At 38.7% G+C, this 23,004-nt stretch overlaps 1 protein-coding gene across 4 annotated transcripts in view; it reads left to right on the top strand.

Moving 5' to 3' along the window:
• atp8a2 (ATPase phospholipid transporting 8A2) overlaps positions 1-23,004 on the top strand; it is a 573,039-nt gene that overhangs the window by 138,545 nt on the left and 411,490 nt on the right. For all 4 annotated transcript variants that reach the window (XM_087988186.1, XM_043691978.2, XM_043691979.2 and 1 more), the window contains one exon: positions 4,718-4,816. In XM_087988186.1, coding sequence (XP_087844312.1) covers positions 4,718-4,816 — 99 coding nt within the window. The remainder of the gene's footprint in view (positions 1-4,717; positions 4,817-23,004) is intronic.

The raw sequence follows: 23,004 nt of genomic DNA, 5'->3' as shown, positions 1-23,004 counted from the left end.
ACATTTCTCTCAATATTTATGACTTATTTTTCTTGAGAAACTGAGTGCTGAATCATTTGCAGTTTTGAATGACTGGGTCTTCTTAGATTGTACTTTATATTGACAAATACTGATTGCCACCAGAAGCTTCCTGTTTTCTCTTGTATGTGAGACCAATCATGTCCAATGAGAGACTGAGAATAGACACAATCTTAACAGCATTGGTTTGAATTTCTGCCACTGTGAAGTGTCCTTTAACAGCACTTGAATATATGGTGCAGCTTTGAAAGCGGAGAGTGGAGTATGATCTGTAATTAACTGCCACATTATTGTATGTTCAACAGAAATTTATTAGTGATCATTGTAACACCTAAAACTGCCTGGGAAAATGAAATGTGAGGTGGATGTAGAAATGCCTCCGTGTGATTTGGACAAGTTGAGTGAGTGCTTAAATGCATGGCAGGTGAAGTATAATGTGTTTAAATATGAGGTTATCCACTTTGGTACCAAAAACAGGAAGGCAGATTATTATCTGAATGGTTGATAGATTGGGAGAGAGGGAGGTGCAATAAGCTTTGGATGTCCTTGTACACCAGTTGCTGAAAGTAAGCGTGCAGGTGCCGCAGGCGATAAGGAAAGCTGCAAGTTGCTTCTCAGTGAGGAGATTCGAGGAAAGGGCCAGAGATGTCTTGCCTTGGTGAGACCATACCTGGAATAGTGTGTGCAGTTTTGATCTCCTTATCTGAGGAAGGATTTCTGGCAATGAAGGGAGTGTAACAAACGTTGATCAGATTGATTACTGGGATGGTAGGACTGATGTTTGAAGAGAAACTGTGTCAACTAGGACTATGTTCACTGGATCTAAGGAGAATGAGGGAAGTAACTCATAGATACCTATAAAATTTCATTGGGGCCAGACACGGTAAGTGCAGGAAGGATGTTTCCAATAATTGGGCAGTACAAGCCAAGGTTTTACAGTTTCAGAGTCTGAGGAGGCCGTTAAGGACTGAGATAAGGGGAAATGTCTTCTCCCAGAGTCTTTGAAATTCCCTGCCTCAGAAACAGGATGAGGCCAATATCTTGAATATTTTCAAGGAGTTAGATATAGCTGTTGGGCCTAAAGGGATCGAAGGTTATAGGAAAAAAGTGAGAGCAGGTTACTGGGTTGGATAATCAGCCATGATCATATAGGACCGAATGGCCCCCTCCTGTTCCTGCTATGATTCCGTTAAAGCTTCTTTCTGTCTTGTGAATAGTTCAGTAATGATTGGTTGAAATTCATCTCCCAGTCAGCCTTTTAGTAAGGTATATATGGGAGAAAAAGCACCATAATTACCCCATGTCACTTCAGAAAGAATGCTGAGGAAAAGGTCACAGAGTCATAGAGATGTACAGCGTGGAAACAGACTCTTCGGTCCAACTCATCCATGTTGACCAGATATCCCAACCTAATCTAGTCCTACTTGCCAGCACCTGGCCCATATGCCTCCAAACCCTTCCTATTCATATACCCTTTTAAATGTTGCAGCCTCCACAACTTCCTCTGGCAGCTCATTCCATGCACGTACCACCCTCTGCGTGGAAAACGTTGCCCCATAGGTCTCTTTTACGTCTTTCCCTTCTCACCCTAAACCTATGCCCTCTAGTTCTGGACTGCCCCACCCCAGGAAAAAGACTTTGTCTATCCTATCCATGCCTCTCATGATTTTATAAACCTCTATGAGGTCACCCCTCAGCCTCCGACACTCCAGGGAAAACAGCCTCAGTGTATTGAAGCTATCCGTATAGCTCAAATCCTTCAACCGTGGCAACATCCTTGTCAATCTTTTCTGAACCCTTTCAAATTTCACAACATGTTCTGAAAGAAAGGAGACCAGAATTGCATGCAATATTCCAAAAGTAGCCTAACCAACGTCCTGTGTTGGCAAGATTAGGTGCAACTCTCATTTGCTGATATTATTTCTTCTTTTGTTTAGTTTACATCTTCAGTCTGATTTTTAAAAATCTTCCTCTATGTAGCTGGGTGGATAAATAGATCCTTAATGGATAACTATCCAGTTACTTTTATTGTTTGTGTAACGTTCTTAAAATCTGTATCTTTGCAGAAAATGTTTACACATGGCTATCCCCCATGATATAATCCAAAAATGAATGTTTTCACACATTTTTGCAAGTTGTGCCCAATAAATTATGAAAAGTTCTTAAAAATTTTAGGCCAAATAGTTTTTTATACTTTCAACGACTAGTGTCTCTGTAAGACTGCAAGGCTTCGAAGTGATGAAGTTAGGAGTGAACATAGTAACGATGGAGAATTGAGCATTTCGGTGGGGTTGGGGTTGCTTTCCTCAGTCTGTTTATCTTTCTGTGGTAATTCTGACAGACTTCCTACCATAATTATGATCATGTGTAAACCAATTATATTGCTCAAAGGAAAAGCATGTTGTTGATGCATTTCTTCTTGTGTTATCAGTTTTAAAATTAAGAATGCCAAACTTTGAAGCATCAAAAGTTTATGTCACATGAATCAGATGTTGGTTCATTATCAACTTTGAGCTAAGAAATTGTCAAAGAGAAAGAAATAGCAGCCCTTTCCTGCTACTGTATAATTTGTTGTGACTGTTTGAAAATTAGCACTCTTGCATTTTTCAGGTCTTGCAATACGTCTCTCTCTTTAGCAATATTCAAGATCTGTACTACCAAATGACTGAAAGCAATTATAGTGCCCCTCATAAAATAATCTATCAATGGCTTTAAGCTCATGAAAAATATATGACTTCCCTTTGATTTCTATTATGCCCTTGTGATTTCTGCCGATAGCACTGTGCAGCATGTAAGATATTGAAATCTCAAAGTAATGGAAGACTTTCATCTATTTTAGCTTTGACTCTTTTTCAGTCTGTTTGGTTTTGCAAGTGGAGCTCTGATTGGCTGTGTTCTCGCAGGCTGCCCCTTGATTTGTTGCTGATAGCTTCTCTGGGAAATTTAGCTGTGCGTCTCTAAGACAAATGTGGTACTCTCCACAGATTAACCTGAAGTCTTTTTCCTATCCACATGACTCTTGTCCCTCCATCTCTACTCTCTTTGTATTCAGTCTAAAAGTAATTTGTAATGTTTACAGCAGAGAAGTAAGGTTCTGAACCCTTTGTGTTTGATTTGGTAACACTCGATGGGATAACGGTTTTTGATTTTCGCTGTTCTTAACTTAAGGAAGGTGTTGATTTGTAAACAGACAGTATCTTGCCAGATTACCACTGCGGGTGGTACCTTGCCCAGCTGCTGGTTCGTATGTAAGTTTTCATAGTCACTATTTGTAGCTCATGGAATGTGGGAGAAAATAATTTAGCAGCACCTCATAGTCTCGGCAGTACATATAACCCCAAAATATATTCCTAGTTCCTTCTGTTTTGATGAGATATGTAAACTGTAAATGGACATTGAAAATATCCATATTATAGAGGAGGAAGTGCTGGATGTCTTGAAACACGTAAAAGTGGATAAATTCCCAGGACATGATCAGGTATACCCTTGAACTCTGTGAGAAGCTAGGGAAGTGAATGCTGGGCCCCTTGCTGAAATATTTGTGTCATCGCTGGTCACAGGTGAGGTGCCGGAAGACTGGAGGTGCCACTGTTTAAGAAAGGTGGCAAAGACAAGCCAGGAACTGTAGACAGTGAGCCTGACATTAGTGGTGAGCAAGTTGTTCGAGGGAATCCTGAGGGACAGGATATACATATATTTGGAAAGGCAAGGACTGATTAGGGATAGTCAACATGGCTTTGTGCGTGGGAAATCATGTTTCACGAATTTGATTGTGTCATTTGAAGAACTAACAATTAGAGGATTGATGAAGGCAGAGTAGTGGACGTGATCTATATGGACTTCAGTAAGGCAGTCGGCAGGGTTCCCATGGGAGACTGGTTAGCACGGTTAGATATCATGGAATATAGGGAGAATATAGCCACTTGGATACAGAACTGGCTCAAAAGTAGAAGACAGAGGGTGGTGGTGGAGGATTGTTTTTCAGACTGGAGGCCTGTGACCAGTGGAGTGCTGCAAGGATCAGTGCTGGCTCCTCTACTTTTCATCACTTATATAAATGATTTGGATGTGAGCATAAGAGGTATAGTTAGTAAGTTTGCAGATGAAAATTGAAGGTGTCGTGGACAGCAAAGAGGGTTACTTCAGATTACAACAGGATCTTGATCAGATGGGCCGATGGGCTGAGAAGTGGCGGCTGGAGTTTAATTCAGATAAATGTGAGGTGCTGCATTTTGGGAAAGCAAATCCTTGCAGGACTTATACACTTAATGATGAGGACCCAGGGAGTGTTGCTGAACAAAGAGACCTCGGAGTGGTCCTTGAAAGTGTAGTCACAGGTAGATAGGATAGTTAAGAAGGCGTTTGGTATGCTTTCCTTTATTGGTCAGAGTATTGAGTATAGGAGTTGGGAGGTCATGTTGCGGCTGTACAGGACATCGGTTAGGCCACTTTTAGAATATTGCATGCAATTCTGGTCTCCTTCCTATTGGAAGAATGTTGTGAAACTTGAAAGAGTTCAGAAAAGATATACAAGGATGTTGCCAGGGTTGGAGGATTTGAGCTATAGGAAGAGGTTGAATTTATTTATCTCTCCCTTTTTGATATGCTATAAAATCCTTTTGTTAAGATGTTAGGATTACTTCTGTTCTAAGAATGAAAACACCGGGACAAAACACTAAGACTTGGTTATTTCTTTTAGCAAATTCCAGATGTCTCCCCCACAGGAAGATACACGACTTTGATGCCACTTATCTTCATCCTCACAGTTGCTGGCATTAAAGAAATTATTGAAGATTATGTGAGTATAACTGCTGCTTTGCGTCCCTGATTACTAATGGCATTGCCACAGAGAATGCAGTAGTTAATGATGATTGCCATGTGTTGTCTTTATTTTTCTTTAATATTGCTCAAGTTCTGTACTACCAAACAGCTACTTCTGTTTAATGGATCTTGGAATTCACTCTGAAAACCATATTGATATCATATTCTATATTTACAATATAATTTTAAATGAAACAACAAAAGACTTTTTACATTTTTGGCTCTGGGCTATGAACATGTGTTATGTATTTTTCAAATAGCAATATTCCGTATCCAGTGCAAAATCAACATAACGGATTTTGCTTTTCTCGATGCTAAATTAACGAATATAGGTTAAAAACAGCTAAATTCTGAGGCATTCCTGTATCTCTTGAAACATTTTGGATAATATACAAAAAAGTGCTTACCAAAGAACTTGTAGGTGAGGAGTTAATGAAAAGTAATGTGATCAAAGAGAAGCAATGGTAAATAGTAAACCTGGTCGATTTAGGGCTGATGTAATAAAGGTCAAGAAAATGAATGAAAAAGTGGGAATGGAAAGGTTAGAGAAATATGAATGAGCTTAACTTAGTTTGTATATATGCAAACATGTAATTAATATTGGAGAAAGTCTGGGATTTTAAAATACATTCATTCAATCATTCATAGGAAGTGGCCATTGCTGGCTATTCCAGGATTTATTGACATTCCTTTTTGCATTGAAGAAGATGCTAGTGAGCTGCGATGTTTTTCATCTGGAAGTGTTAAAATACTGTATTGTACATATGTGACACTGGATTCCTAGTTTAATAACTTGAAAAATAAAATGCACAATGAAATGTAAAAGAAACATTATACAATGTTTTAAAGTAAAACTACTCACCATTTTGTACAATACTTTTAGAATGAAAAGACAACATCTGGTGGCCACAGTTGGTTGGTGCACCTGGACACCAAGTTCTACCTACACTGGCCAACTTGGCCCGTTTGATGGAGCCTCGGAAATCAGTTCCAATTTAACTGGGAAGCAAGAATTCACTCTTTCTGACATGAAAGAAATGGCAATTGATACTGAAACCATTTGAAGCAAACTAGCACCAAACGTATGGATTGCCTGTATTACTTGGCAAAGAGAATATAGTCTTGAATTATCACAGAAGAAATGCAAGTTACGTACATGTGAACATATGAATTAGGAGCAGAACTATGTTATTCAGTCCTTCAAACCTGCTTCACCGTCTAATAAGATCATAAAGTCATACAATCATTCAGCACAGATGAGGCTATTCAGCCCATGAAGCCTGCGTTGACCAATTTGTACTAAACTCTCTTTCCACGTCGACCCATAGACTTGAATGTTATGGTATATCAATTGCTCATCTATGTAATTTGTAAAAATTGTGAGGTTTCCTGTCTCTACTATCCACCCCAGGCAGACCACTCAAAATTCCCACCACCCTCTGGGTGAACAACATGTCTCCAATCTTCTCTAAAACACCTTCTCTTCACCTTAAAATTATAACCCCTCATTATTGACCCTTAAACTAAGGCCAAAAGCTGCTTTCAATCCATATTGTCCATGCCCTTCATAATCTTGCACAGCTCCAACATAGTCTCACTGTTTTTAACTCATTGTTCTGATCAGCCTGTTCAGAGATGTTATTATGCACCTCTGAAGCAATCAGGACCTGAACCTAGGCCTTCTGGTCCAAGGATAAGGACACTACCACTTCTCCATAAGAGGGTCCTCTCTCCTTGTTTTTATAAATCCATTTGGACCCTTGAGCCTGCTTCACCATTCAGTACCATCATGGCTGATTTGACATGCCACATTTCCACATTCCTATCCTTTCCTCATAATCTTTGATTCCCCTATTGATCAAGAACCTCTCCATCTCAGCCTTAAACATACACAAGAACTTTGCCCACAACTCTCTGTGGTAATGAGGTCCAAAGATACTCATCCATCTGAGAGTTGAAATTCCTCCTCCTCTTAGTCCCAAATTTGTGCCCCTTTGTTCTGAGACTATGCCATCTAGACCTAAGCTCTCCCGTGAGTGAAAACATCCTCTCTGCATTTACCTTGTCAAACTGCTTAAAATTCTTGTATGTTTCAATGATATCATCTCTCATCCTTCTAAACGCCAGGATTAAGAGTCCCAACTTGTTTAACCTTTGGTCAAAAGACAGTCCCTCCATACTAGGGATCATCTGGTGAACTTTGTGTGAACTGCCTCCATTGAAATATCATTCATTTAAATAAGGGACCAAATCTGCCTTCAGTACTGAAGATGTGGTCTCACTAGCACCTTGTACAGTTGCGGTAGGATTTTCCTACACTTATACTCCAATCCCCTTGGGTCTTCATACTTACTATGTTGTCTTCACAATATAATTCCTACCACTGTGTTTTTTTTTGCAAGTTTAGCTACTGTTGCCTTTGACTCATTCATCTAAGTAGTTGATATAAATTGTAAAACATTGACAGCCCAGCACAGACCTCATTACAACCTGTCAATCTGAAAACGACCAATTTATGCAGACTCTGTTTCTGCCTGCCAGCCAGCCAATGAATTATCTGTGCTACTGTTGTACCAACTACACCACCATGAGCTCCTCCTTTTTTCACTTACTTTAATGGAACCATGTCAAATGCCTTCTGATATCCAAGTGTGGTACATTTTCAGCCTCCAGTTTACACATGGCACATATATTATCTTTCAAAGCAGTCAAACAAATGTGGTTTCCATTTTACAAAACTGTGCTGACTGTTCCTGATTACCTTGTGTCTTTCTAATACTGTGGTCCAGTTAATTGATTCTAACATCATACCCATGACAAATGTCAAGCTAACCAGACTAGTTTTCTGTTTCCTATCTCCCTTCTTAAATAAAAGGGTTATATTTCCTACTTTTCAGTCTGATTTGAATGTTCTCAGAATCTAATGAATTTTGGAAAATTAACGTACAGTGCATCTACTACCTCATTGGTCTCTTTTTTGTTAATTCACTCATAGGATGTGGATGTTGCTAGCTAGGCCAGCATTTATTGCCCATTCCTAATTGCCAAGAGGGCAGTTAAGAGCCTTTGCATCCAGGCTAGTTCAGGACATCAACGATGATTTCATGGCCATCATTAAATTCTTAATTCCAGATTTTAATTGAATTCATACTTGACTATCTGCCATGTTAGGATTTGAACCCGGCTGCCTAGAACATCACCTATGTCTCTGGATTAATAGTCACTTGATAATACCAGTAGGTCAACGCTTCTCCTCTTTTAAGACCCCTGGATAAGGTCCACTAAAATCTGGGGACTTAGCAACCCACATTCCATCAGTTTGTTTTGTACCACTTCTGTGGTGATCATTTCAGCAATTTTCTCTCTTCATTCAAACTCTAAATTTACAGGTATTACTGGAATTTGTTTGTATTCTCCATAGTGAAAACAGAACAAAATATTTATTCACAACGTTTGCCACTTTCCATTACCTGTATAGACCTCTGGAGGATCAACACACAATTTACTTGCCCTCTTCCTCTTTACATTCTTATGGGAATGTAAAGAGGAAGAGGGCTCTCCTCCTCTTAGGCTCTAGTATTATTTGTCCTGATCAGCATTTTAGTTATTCTCTTTGTATTCTGATCGTCACTTTACCTGCCACTTTGATCTTGACACAATTATATGTTCTTTTCTTGTCATAAATTTGAAGCTTTCTGGGGCAGTAACAGCTTGCAGATGCTATTTGTTCGCAGACAAGTTGGAATTGTATCTGAAAGTTGGAATTGGAGAGCCATTTCCAGAAATTGAGGAGCACAGACCAAGGAAAGTCTGAATTACCAGGACGTGAGCAGTTGTTGAGGCAATCTGTGATCGAGAAATTTTTGATGGAGTTTTGGAGTAAGGTCTTCAAAAGTAAAGAATTTGACTCTCTTGTAAAGTTTTGAACAGATTTGATAACTCATAGTATCCCAGTTTCTGGGGGCTCATTTTGAAGTCTGTGATCTCAACATTAACCTCTTACTATTTGATGTGCTCTGTGTAATGTATGGCTACAGTTTATCGTTATCCATATTCACCTAGTGTTAATTCTGAATGTTAGAATAAAAGCTCTATCCTTGCTGCCTGTAGATGGCATTCATTTTGTAAATTTGTACAGTAAAGATTTCTTTTGTTCAAAACCATAGATTTGATCATTATTCTCTTAGTGAGGTCTTGGGATCTTACATTTGTCTACATTTTTAAAAAAAGTTACAAATACCTAGTCAGTAAATAACAAAACTGGTAATCTGATGTGGGATCATGACAACAGTCTCTTGAGTTGAACAGGCTAAGAGATGATTTCATCAAACATTCACCATAATGAATTGGCTTGACATGGTAGATACGAAGAAGGGATTACTAGATTTTTTCTGTATTCTCTATAGTGAAAACACAGCAAAATATTTATTCATTTATTCACTTTTTCCAGAGACCAGACAGTTGTGTCTCCAGAGTTGACAAGAGCAGGTCTCAAACCAATGCTTTCCCTTCCCCCATTTCGAACCCACTCGCTCCTTCTCCTGTCTGGATCAGAGGACTCTCTGATTACCCTGTTCTGGACATGGCATACTGCTCCTACTTTCTGGATTTACACCCTTCTTCCTCCACGATCTGCCTGGATGACCTGCCAGCCCCAGACCTGACCCCACTTTTCCCCTGCTACTGGATCTGAACCCCACCCACTTCAAAGCTGACATCCAGCTCTGACAGGTCCGATTTTTAAAATTAGATTAGATTCCCTACAGTGTGGAAACAGGCCCTTCGGCCCAACAAGTCCACACCGACCGTCTAAAGAGTAACCTACCCAGACGCATTTCCCTCTGACTAATACACCTAACACTATGGGCAATTTTGAATGGCTGACCTGCACATGTGTGGACTGCGGGAGGAAACCAGAGCACCCGGAAGAAACCCATGCAAACGCTGAGAGAATGTGCAAACTCCACCAAGAAAGTCGCCCAAGACTGGGATCGAACCTGGGTCCCTGGTGCTGTGAGGCAGCAGTGCTAACCACTGAGCCACCATGCTGCCACTCACCCAGCCACTTTGACCTAAATACTGCAGCCCCCCCTCCCCTGCCTTGTATCTTGGCACCCTACCCATGGCACTCTATTTCCTATCCAATTGGCATCCCACCTGCCTGGCAACTACTTATATGGCAATCTAACCTCACACTCGTCTTATATACTTAGTGTTTGACAGCTGTCGAAGTGGCTGACTGTGCAAGATTCCTGATTGTAATTTCCAATCGGAATTGTGGAGTACTGTCCTTTCATAAAAAAGATTGGGCCTGATTTTCTGAAAAGTGGCATTGTTTACTATGACCAAGGAATCTAGAGGAAAGGGACACAATTGCAGAATAAGGAATCGATCATTTCCAGCTGAGATGAGGAGTCACCTCTTCACTGAAAGGGTTGTGAATCTTTTAATTTCTGTGTTTTGAGATGTGCCTGCCATGAGTATGTTTCAAGCGGAGATAGACAAATCTTGGGAGTCTCAAGGAGGGAAGAAAGTGTGGGAAGAAAGATGGAGTTGAAACCCAAGATCATCCTGATCAAGCTAACTTTGGACAGGCTCAACAGGCCATATGTAGAAAGTGAGCACTACAGATGTTGGAGATCAGAGTCAAGAGTGTGGTGCTGGAAAAGCACAGCAGGTCAGGCAGCCTCTGAGGACCAAGAAAATTGACGTTTCGGGCATAAGCCCTTCCTGATGAAGGGCTTATGGCTGAAATGTCGATTCACCTGCTCCTCGGATGCTGCTAGACCTGCTGTGCTTTTCCAGCACCACACACTCTACTCAACAGGCCATATGGTCTGCTGCTTATTTCTAATGTTCGGAGAGGTCAGAAATCTCTGCCGCAAGTGTTAATATATTAAGTAACAACCCTCTTGGTAGAAAATTCCAAAGATTCACGTATCTCTTTGAGTAAAGAAATTACTCCTCATCTCAGTCCTAAATGATCAACTTCTATTTCTGACGTTGTGCAGCGTGTTCTATACTATATTCCCTTGTAAGGAAAAGCAACCTCTTTAAGGTATTAAGCCCCTTCAGAATCTTGTATGTTTCGTTGAGGTCATGTACAAGACTCCATCTGCTGTGACCTGCCATTTTTGTCTAGTGTTTGTGTGTTTCTTTATTTGAATAGTTATTTAGTTACAGGTCGTTCTGCTATGACACATGTTTCATCAATGCGAATTGGCTGTAATGCGATTGACAAATAGAGGATGCTGTTTCTAAACGATGCACTTTGTAAATGTGTTGGCCATAACGCGATTGCATCGTCAACACTTTAAGTGCTTTTTTTTTGCGTGATTTTTATATAGCATGGGGTCGCACAAGAACGCAACCATCACATTATTGAAGAAATATCTGTATTAATTTAGGCATGTAGTAGCTGGTTAGAATTTTCTTGCTTGCAGGCAAAGGAAAACTTTTCACAAGTTACTAGAGGTAAAAGATAATTAAAATGAATATCTGCTTCCCCCTTTGTACAAGCTTGCCATGGGAACCAAATTTTTGACTTTTGCACTTAAATGCTCCACACTCTGATGCTTGCTTCTGCTACCAAGGTGAACCTACTTCCCCTTTTGATTGTGCACCTAAAGATATTCTAACTTTAAGCTGTGTTAGCACGTTATGCTGAAGCACTTCTCCAAAAGGAGGGAGGAAGAGTAGACAAGAAACTATGATGCCACAGGCAACTAATTTAAGGTGAGTACAAGCTCAGTCCTGAAAACACAAGCATGGTCACTCTCTTCTTTTACTAACAAAATTATAAAACTTATGAGGCAAACATTACAACAAAATATTAGTAGTTTATAAAGAACCTTGCAGCTTATGTATGTATCCTTAACAATTCTATGATCTTACTTTTACCAACATACATGAATATTTTGAGGAATTGTGTTTTACAAATTATGCTGAGAGATGGCAACTTTTTAAATCAAGGCTTTTTTATTGTCATATTATGTTCAATGAAAATATGTCCTGCTAAATGCAATTGTAAAAATGGATTTTGATTCTAACTGAATTTATTGAATGATTTGCTTTTAAATGTTCCACGTGTTGCTGGCTCAGCACACTTAATAGCTGATTTTATCTGTTCACTGTTGTGTGATTGTGCATTAGGATTCATCAATTGATTTCTAGTTTCTTAAGTGGTACTAATGGATTGTGGGTAGATCTGCACAAAAGTGTCTGATGGTAGCTGGTAATATTAAAGCTCTTTTCTGACTTTTACTCTGTCTTGAATAGCTCTCATCAGCAAGTGGAATTTTGAGAGGAAGTTCACACAGTTAAATGACAATATCCATGCAAATAATGATATAACTGAAAACCAAAGTACTGCCAATGCCGAAAGTCAGAAACAAAATCAGAAATTGCTGAAAAAATTCAGCAGGTCTGGCAGCATCTGTGGAGAGAAGGCAGAGTTAACATTTTGGGTCCACTGACCCTTGTTCATAACTGGTCGATTTGAAAAGCAGTCAGTTACAAGAGGTTCATTCTAAGCACAAACTATTACCGTTTGATGTGTGTACACTGAAAAAGTTAGATTAAATTGTGTACAGTTATTTCTTAGCATGCTATGGAGCTGACCATACTTTGGTTTTGGATTATACGTGATTGGCAACTTCTAACACTCTGCTAGAAATGCAGAATTTTTTCTTTTGGTTTTGAGCTCTGGCCAGAGCACATGAACTCCAAGAACAAGCTAACTCATACAAATCCACTTGCGAGACCTTGTCTTGAAAACCCAGAGTGGAGCCAAACGTGACTGTTCTTTCAAATCATTTGTTAGAGTTAAGAAAATCACCAATGTTTTAAGTGTGTATTTGCCACTTGTTGACTAGGAATTTTTGATTAAAGTGTTGTATTGTTTAATATTTGCTTCTGATATTACAGTAATTGCAGCCAGTTAATTGTAGTGTTGATCTGACAACATCCCAAAAATTTGTGTAAGTTTGATTGTGGAAATTCATGCCCAGCCGCGGAGATGAGAGCAAATGCTGGAAAAGCAAAATGATGTAGTATCGAAGAACTCAGTTTTCGTAATTATTGTTAATGTCCTCCTGCTTGAAAAAAGATTTCCAAAGATTTTTTAAATGCTCTTCACTAGGGTGAATTAGATTATGACTAGTATCAGCTACTCTAATTGGTTTTTGTTGTGTTATTATGTAAGAATATAAGAATCTAGTTGTTTTATCATCTTGCAATATTGTAGTTAATGAATTTGCTTCTGCAGTTGGATTTACTTGAGCTTATGTCTGAGATGTTGATGAGTTGAAGTATCAGACTTGGAAGGTAATGTTCGGAATGTGGGCATGAGGATAAGGTCAAAGACAAATCAGATTCCTGGACAGTGCAAGCTCTGCAGACAATGCCATTTTTTTCTTTCTGAAATAAGATTTAACAGAATAGAAAGAAAGTTTTTCTTAAATTATTGGATAAATATACCCCAATATCTATAGCTTCTACTAGTGCCAGAGTTTCAGCAGCTAAGATATTTTAATTACTCTTTTTATTTCCTTGGCTTATCACCAAGAATTTGATAAACCTCGCCTTATTCAAATGGTCAAATGGAAGATTGGCATGTGAAGCATCGCTGAAGGTGGAAACTTGATTGTACAGTTTTAAATCAAATTTCTTCAGAGTTTTATTTTTTTCTGAAGATTTCCTTAACAGTAACATGTCCCATTACAATCATCAAGTCCAATATTCTGCAGAAGAAGGACATTGTGTTTGTTCTGTTTTCCTGAAGGAGCATATTACCTTGTGGCATTCTTCCACTTTCTAGATATAGCTGTGCACATTTTTCTGTTTCAGCTAATAATACAATTTCCTCTTGAATACCTCTATTGAACCTAATCCCACTACTGTCTCAGCAGTTCAGTGCATTCCAAAACCACTTGCTGTGTGAAAATAATTTTTTCCTGATGTTGCCATTCCATCTTTTGCCAATTATCTTAAATTTGTGCCCACTTGTTCTTCATCCTTCCACCAATGGGAACAGTTTTTTTCGTAATTCTCTGCCCAGACAATTTGTAATTTTGAATACCTCCATCAAACCTCCTTTCAATCGTCTTTTATCCAAGCAAAATAGTTTCTCTGATTCTCCTACCAATTTAACTGAAGTATCTCATCCTGAGACCATTCTAAGGAATCTTCTCTGCATGCTCCAGAACTAAATGCAGTACCCCAGTTGAGGTTGCACGAGCTACACACTTTATTAACGAATCTATCAAGCTATTCTTCCACCTTCAGTGATTTTAGAAAAAAAGATTGTTGGTAGGAGTTTGGTGTTGCTGGTTAGCCCAGCATTCATTGCCCTTCCTAATTGCCCAGAGAGCAGTTGACAGTCAACTATATTGGTTGGTCTGGTATCACATGTAGGCTATTCTAGGTATGGTTGATGGATTTCCATCCCTAAAGGATATTGGTGAACCAGATTGTTTTTTATGACATTTGACTATGATTACATGAGCACTATGAGGTTAGCTTTAAATTCCAGATGTTTTACTAAATTCAAACTCAACTACTGCCATGGTGGGATTGAAATCCATATTCTCAGAACATCAGTTTTGAAGAAGTCATACGGACTTGAAATGTTAACTTTGTTTCTCTCTCCATAAATGCTGCCAGACATGCTGAGTTTCTCCAGCTTTAGTTTGCACTTGTTAGCAAAGCTAGTAAAATTACCTCTATGCTATCCACCTCCCTCTGCTCTTGAATCCCTTTTTGTTGAGAGTGCACACTTACAAGAGCCATGAGAAACTGCTGTATGGAACTGTTAGGACATTTTGGATTGAAGAAAGGGTTGTGAAGGAACATGTGATTTGTTGGAATTGTTCAATAATAATGTGAGCTGCAACTTGCTTGCTAAGTGCAGAAATGGCAAGTAACTTAAAAGAGACAAATGAAGTTTTAACGAGAGGTGTGAAATGATGTTTATTGCTTTCATTGCTGACCAAATCTAGTTTGGAAGAGACAGCCTTGGTGGAGAAGATAATGTGGAGGTGCCTGTGTTGGACAGGTGAACAAAGTTAAAGATCACACACCACCAGGTTATAGTCCATCAGGTTTACTTGTAAGTACTAGCTTTCAGAGTGCTTCTCCAAAGACAGCCCTCTTTTGCATTTGGTTTCTATTTTGTTAGTGGGACAGGAGAAGGAAAGATCTCCAAAGCTTGTAGTAAACAGGACTCTTTGTCTCTCTGGAAAAGTAAGAAAAACCTTAAAGCATGATTAGCTGAAAGGATCTCTCTCTCTGAACTATGTCTAGGAACCTGAGAAAATTCCCAAACATCACTATCTAACTTGTAAATTCAGAACACTGAACTCAGAATTCTATTTAAAGATTTACCTGTACTGTTGGTAATAAGAATTGGTAGTAAACCAGCAAACTGGGCCTTGTACAAAGATTTTAGAGCATTGTAGAATCTCTTCCAGTCTTTGTGGTCTGCATATGTTTGAAGTTTTTTCAGGTTTCTGATTGATCTCCTGTGGCCTTTCTCATTTTCAGTATTTTTGCTTTTCCTTCTATTTTTCTACTTTCCTCTACGATATTCCTGTTTCTCTTTATATTATTTTTTGGCTGACCTTTTGTACATCTTTCCTATCCTCTGCCTCCAAAGTCTCATTCGCTTTTACTTATATTTATTATCCACTTCATAGCTTTTTCAAAATTTTGGAGAAGCTCTATAAAGAGTGATTGTAGGAAGTGAATCTTTTTGAGACATGCAACAATTTGTGACAGTTGAGAAAGAAAATGGGATTTAAAAATAACAATTCCATCGTACACAATAAAATTTGGACATGTAGTTTTCATGAATTTAGTTAAATAGACATTGCATCTCTTAACTTAAATGCCTCATATATTTATTTGAATAATTAACAATAAGAATTTTGCACTTTTGAAGCTGGAGAATTAATGTTGAAAGTTACTTCAGAAACTTGGAAGTTAAGAGTTTGCGTAGTGCAAAGAAGGAACTATATTCCAGCACTCTAGAACTCCTCACTTTGAAATACTTCATTGTGCTGTTTCCGTTCCAAGCCATATTGCAAGAACCTGGTTTTGAACAGCAGATAAACCAAACTGAATGGCTTACTTTTATTCGTTTATGAGATGAAGGCATTGCTAGCTGGGTCAGCATTTATTGCATATCCCTAGTTGCCCTTGAGAAGGTGGTGGTAAGTTGTTTTACTAAACTACAACAGTCCAATTGCTGTAGGTAGATCTACAGTGCCATTATGGAGCGAATTCTGAAGAGTTTTATTTAAATAAAATGTCAATTATTTTGTCAATGGATTACCATTGCTGCATTAGTTGGAGGTATAAAATGGAAACTGATAGAAGGTGACTGCTGATTTTCAATGCATTGATAATTTGTGTACAAAGGGTATATAGTCGGATGGTAGAATGCATTTCTTCAAAATAATCTTTGAATGTAACATTGCATTGGGGAAAATTAGTTTACCACACTCCATCTGCATATGTACTTGTCATTTGGTTGGTGGTTACCACTAGGTTCTTAGCTGTGAATTATCACGTTCCAGAAACATGAAGACATAATCTGGGTTGATACTTTGAACTGGTGCTGGGGAAGTGATGGATATATTAAGAGTTAATGGGTTTTGAATTGGTTGTATAGTTATTTGGATCTAGTAATCAGTGGGGTAAGGGGTTTTTCTTGAAGTGTAACTAACTGAAATAAAGCCCTCTCATAAAAGAGTGGATTTTAAATCCAAATTATCCTTTAGATTATTTAGACTATTACATCTCAAGAATCATTTAGTGGATGTGAAGCACTTTGTTCTAAGGATGTGAAAAGAGCTATGTAAGTTTATTTGTAAATTTATTTGCTTGTTCTTCTCCAAGCACTAAAGGAGTTACAAAGACAACAAGATTACTTTGGGTATCTGGTAGACATGATATGAAGAACTGGTCAAAAATCTCAGGCTGTTTTTATTCATTCATGGGATGTGGGTGTCACTCTCAAGGTTGTTATTTATTGCCCAATCCTTTGCGAAGACAGTGGTGAGTTGGAAAGATGTATTGTGGCATATTAAACAGCAGACCCAGAATATCACATTGGACAAAAAGAGAAGCCTCCTCTCCCTGGGGCTGTCTGATGCTTCTAAAATAATGATGGTGGTTTTCCATTGAAATGTTAGTTGGAGAATATGTTTAATCATCTGAATATTCAAAATACTTGCCATAAACAAATTTGGAATGTGAGTACTGTCATTATTTTATAAATGTAGTATTTGTTAAGACTTCAAATCTTCCTTTAGTCTCCATTCTGTTAAGTGGTAAAGTCCAACACATGACAATTACATTTGACATCAATTGGAATGGCGAAAAGGAATATGCATCAAGATATTAATTTACTGTATTTACATTTTTAACAAAAGGTATCATAGCGATTTTTGAGATATGTAGCTCAGGTTGATGAGAAGTATGTAAGTTAGCTCAGTGAACTTATGTTAGCTGGTAGTATGACGAAATGTCTAAAAACAAACCTTCAAGCTCAGTGAGCTAACTTACATACTTAAAAGCTATGATACTTTATTGGATTGGTTTAACCCCTTTTTTCCTGGTTGTTAGCACAACATGATTACATTGCCAGTTTAGAAACATACACTTGGGAGAAAAACAAGTGTTTTATGGAGTTCTTTTACCCTGTAAAAATAAATGCAGATTTGAATTTCCATTAATAATTTAGGTTGATCCTAATTAGAGCAGATAGTCATTGCCAGCTTGTACTAATGTTTAATCCTGATCTTTTTGTGAATGCTTAAATTAATATGGGTAGACATTTGTACCTATTTAATAATCAAACCTTGAATTTTAATAAACTTTATGATTTTGAAAGGTATTTTGAAGCAGTTAAATATCAGGATATGCATTAAATATTAGGAGGTGAGAAACTAAGTTCAGTAGAAATTCTTTGCCTAAGATACATCACTTTTATGGAATAAACTGTTACGGTGTTCCTGAAGACAATGCGACCATGGAATTTCGGAGCAGAAGTCAGCCATTCAACCCATCAAGTTGACTCTTGTATTCAATGAGATCATGGCTAACTTGATAATCCTCAAGCCCACTTTGCAGTCTTTTCCCCATTACCTTGGGTTCCCTAACTAATTAAAATCTCTCCACCTCCGCCTTGAATTAGTTAATTCATGGCCCAGCCTCGACATCCTCTGCAGTAAAACAAAATTCCATAGATTCACAATCCTCAGAGAAGAAGTTCTGCCTCTTGTCTCAAATATGCACCACCTTAATCTGTGATTATGCCCACTGGCCCCAGCCTCTCTTACAAGGGGAAACTACCATCTGCAACAACTCATGGTCCCTTCAGAATCTTGCATGTATCGATAAGATTGTTGTGCATTCTTCCAAATTTCAATGAGTAAAGAACCAAACTACTTAACCTCTCCTCATAAGACAGTCCCTTCATACCCAGTATCAATCTTTTGAAGCTCTTCTGCACTGCCAGGATATCTTTGTTTAGGTTAAGGCTTCAAAACTAATTACAGAATTCTAGCTGTGGTCTGACTCATGCCTTGTATAGTTTAGCAAGACTTACCTACTTTTATATACCTTTTCCTTGGCTAAAAAGGTGAACATTCTATTTGCTTTCTTCATTATCTACTGAACTTGGAAGCTGGCTGTTCATGATTAAGAACATAGAACTTAGAACAGTACAGCATGGCAACAGGCCACTCAGCCCACTGTGTCTGTGTTGAATATGATCCCATTCTAAGCTAATCCCATCTGCATGCACATGGTCTTTATCCCTCTATTCCCTGCTTGTTCATGTGTCTGTCTAAATGCCTCTTAAACATTGTTATGAAATCTGCTTCGTCTACCTCCCCCGACAGCACATTCCAGACACCAAACACACTCTAAGTAAAAAAAACTTGCCTCACACATCAACTTCAAACTCTTCCCCCTCTCACCTTAAACCTATGTCTCCTAGTATTTGACATTTCCACCCTGGGAAAAAGACTTCAACTAGCCACCCTATTCATGCCTCTCATAATTTTATATATTTATCTCATGTTGTCCTTCAGTGTCTGAGCCTCTTGCTAAAACAATCCAAGTTTGTGCAACTTTTCTTTATAGCTAATGTACTCCAGTTACTAGAATAACTTGGTAAACCTCTTTTGCACTCTCTTCAAAACCTCCACATCCTTCCGACTGTGTGGTGACTAGAACTGCACACACTACTCCAAATGTGGCCTAACAAGTTTTATACGGCTGCAACATAACTTGCCAACTTTTATATTATGTGCACTGACCAATGAAGGCAAACGTGCCATATGCCTTCTTTACTACCTTATCCACTCTGTTGCCACTTTTCAGAGATTGAGGGACTTGCACACCAATATTGATATTGTGTATATCAATGCTCCTGAGGGTACTGCCATTTACTGTATACTTTCCTCTCATATTTGACTTCCCAAAATGCATCACCTCACACTCACACTTGTCTGGATTAAACTCCATATGCCACTTCTCTGCCCAACTTTCCATCTGATCAATATCTGGCTCTAAACTTTGACAACCTTTTTCACCATCTACAACTCATCCAATTTTCATGTCAACTGCAAATTTATTAATCAGACCATCTACATGTTCATCCAGATTGTGTTTTTATATATAATTACAAACACAAAATGTCCCAGTATAGATCCTTATGGAACACCACTGGTCACAGACTTCCAGTTGGAAAAACACCTCTCCACAATTACACTCTGCCTTCTGTGATGAAGCCAATTTTATATACAATTTACCAACTCTTTGTTGATGCTATGTGACTTGATCCTCTGGACCAGCCTGATATGAGAGACCTTGTCAAATGCTTTTAAAAAGTTCATGTAGACAATATCAACTACCCTAAGATCAATCATCTTTGCCACTTGTCAAAAAAACTCAAACAGATATGTGAGACAAGGATGTTAACGCTCCCCTGAGCAATAGCATACAGACTATCCCTAATAAGTCCATTATTTTTCAAATGGGAGTAAATTCTGCCCTTGAGAATCTTGTCCAATAATTTCTCTACCACTGATGTAAGGTTCAACGGCCTTTAATTTCCTTGATCATTCTTGTGGCCTTGTTAAAAAAAGGAACAAAATTGGCTCTTCTCCTGTCTTCTGGGACGTGGTCTTTGGCTAAAGAGGATACAGAGATCTCTATCAAGGCCCCAGTAATCTCCACCTTTGCCTCCCTCAGTATCCTGTGATAGATCCCTTAAGGCCCTATGGACTTACCTACCTTAATGTTTTTCAAGACACTCAACACCACCTCATTCTTAATTTCAACATGCCCTCGAATATTAACATACCCCTCCCTCATATTTTTATCATCCTTGTCCTTCTTTGTGGTGGCTACCAGTGCAAAATACATACTAATTAAGGACCTCACCCACTTCCTCTGGCTCCACCCATAAATTCCCTCCTTTCTCCTTGAGTGATACAACCCTTCCCCTAGTGACATTCTTGCTCCTAATATAAGTATAAAATGTCTTGGGATTTGCCTTTTTTAGCCTACCTAATTCATTGTTTAAGTTCTTTCCTGCTTCCTTTATACTCCTAAAGGATCTTGTCTGATTTCAGTTTCCTAAACCTTACATATGTTTCCTTTTTCTTTTGGACTCCGGTTTCAGCTAGATATTGCACTTGGGCTAAATTGGATCAAAGTTTATTGGGAGAGAGTAGGATTAGACTATTGAGTTGGATGATAAGCCATGATCGTGATGAATGGCGGAGCAGGCTTGTAGGACTGAATGGCCTCCTCCTGCTCCAATATCTCTCATCATGCAGGGATACTGAATCTTGCCATCCTTATCTTTCATCCTCACAGGAATGTGCTGGCCCTGACCTCTGATCAATTTCCTTTAAAAGATTCCCATGTGTCAGATTTGGATTTACCCTCAAAAAAGCTGCCCAAATTTAATTTCTTCAGTTCTTGAATAATACTGTTATAGTTAGTCTTCTACCAATTATGTACTTTCACATGAAGGCCGGTCTTCTCTTTCTCCAAAACTATCTTAAAACTTTCAGAATAACAATCACTTTTCCCAAAATGCATCCCCACTAAAACTTTGATTACCTGGCCAGACTCATTCTCCAGTACAAGGTCTAGTACAGCCCATTCTGTCAATGGACTATGTACGTATTGTTTCAAGAAAGCTTCCTGGGTACACCTAACAAATTCTCCCCTACTAAGCCCCTGGCACTAACGAAATATCAGGGTAGTTAAAATGACTCACTGCAGCAACCGTGTTGTTTTTATATCCTTTCATGGTTGCTTACATATTTGTTCCTGTATCTACTACTGGCTAGTAGGAGGTCTACAGTATAACTCCATTATCATGATTGCACCTTTCTTATTCCCAAAAGGCCTTGCTGATGATCCCTCCAAGATGTCATTTTGTAGTGCAGTTGTGACATTCTCTTTAATCAGCAATGCAGCTTTCCTACCCCTTTTACATCACTCTGTATCATGCCTGATACATCTAAAGCCTGCAACATTGAGCTGCCAGTTCTGCCCTTATGTAATGGCTACAGCTTTGTAGTTCCATGTATTAATCCGGGCTCTAACCTTTATCCTTACCTACTCCTCGTATTAATATAGCTATACTTCAGACCGCCAATCCTACTGTGTTCATTAACCTGGCCCTTTTTGTTCTTTCTATTAGACTTACTTGACGTAACCACTACCTTCTCATCAGTCACTTCACATGCTGATCAACCACTCTGGTTCCCACCCCTCTGGCACACTCTTGATTAGCACTTGCAAACTTCCCTGCAAGATATTGGTGCCCATTCAGGTGAGGTGCAACCTGTTTATACATGAGAGCTCCCAAATCTCTCATTTCTGTATTTTTCTGCATTCTTTCTCAATTCAAATGATATTCAGCTCTTCTTTGTCCTACAAAGGTGCACAACCTCACATTTTCCCATATTATATTTTTTCTGCCAAGTTTTTCTGACTTGCTTAACCTGCCTATATCCCTTTGCAGACTCTGGCATTCACACCACTTTCCTTCCCATCTGTTTGTCATTCACAAACTTGGCTGTAGTACATTCACTTTACTCATCCAAATCATTAATACACATCATAAATAATTGTAGCCCCAGCACCAATCCCCGTGGCACTCTCCTAGTTACAGGTTGCTATTCCGAAACTGCTCTCCTTATCCCAACTAGCTTTCTTCTAATAGTTATTCAATCCTCTATCCATGCTAATAAAGTACACCTGCAACACAATGGGCTCTTATCAAGTAGGCTAATCTGTGGTACCTTACAAACACCTTTTGAAAATCCAAATATATGACATTCATTGCTTCCCCTTTATCTATCTTGTCTCCTCAAAGAATTCTAGTAGACTCGAGATTCTACTAGAAACGTCGATTCTCCTGCTCCTTGGATGCTGCCTGACCTGCTGCGCTTTTCCAGCAACACATTTTCAGCTCTGATCTCCAGGATCTGCAGTCCTCACTTTCTCCTAGTAGACTTGAGAGGCATGATTTCCTATTCATGAAGACATCCTGACTCTGCTTGACCAAGTTATATAGTTCAAAATGCTTAGCTATTACATCCTTTGTAATAAACATTAACATTTTCTCATTAACCAATGTTAAGCTAAGGATTGGCTTATGGTTACTAGTTTGTTTTTGTCTCTTTCTCGTTTTAGTGAGGATGTTGGCAGTTTTCCAATCCTCTAGGACTTTTCCAGAATCCAAGGATTCTTGGAAGATTACTACCAGTTCATCCACTATCTCTATTGCTGCTTTCTTTATTAAACTAAGATGCAATCCATCAGGTCAATAATTTTTTTTCCAATGTTTTTTCACAGAATTCCTAGCTAGCCCATTATTTACTCTCTATCCCTAATTGTCCTTGAGAATGTGGTTTGATGTGCAACTGTTACAGTCAGTATGGTTTTGTACACCCAGAATGGTGTTAGAGAGGGATTTCTCAGGTTTTGATCCAGTGAAAGTGAAGGAATGGCTTTAAAATTTTGAGTTGGGCAAGTGTGTAACTTGGAGGATAACCTTTGCATAATGTCATTGAACTTCAAAAGGAGGTAATTCGATTCTTGTTAACTAGAGATGGTCGTTTCTGGATC

The sequence above is a fragment of the Chiloscyllium plagiosum genome, unplaced genomic scaffold (genome assembly GCF_037043375.1).
Source record: "Chiloscyllium plagiosum isolate Xiang-an unplaced genomic scaffold, Cpla_swu_hap1 HiC_scaffold_6, whole genome shotgun sequence".
In the NCBI taxonomy this organism is placed as follows: Eukaryota; Metazoa; Chordata; class Chondrichthyes; order Orectolobiformes; family Hemiscylliidae; genus Chiloscyllium; species Chiloscyllium plagiosum.
Note: the sequence above shows the minus strand (reverse complement) of the source record. Positions and strands in the feature narration are given on the sequence as shown.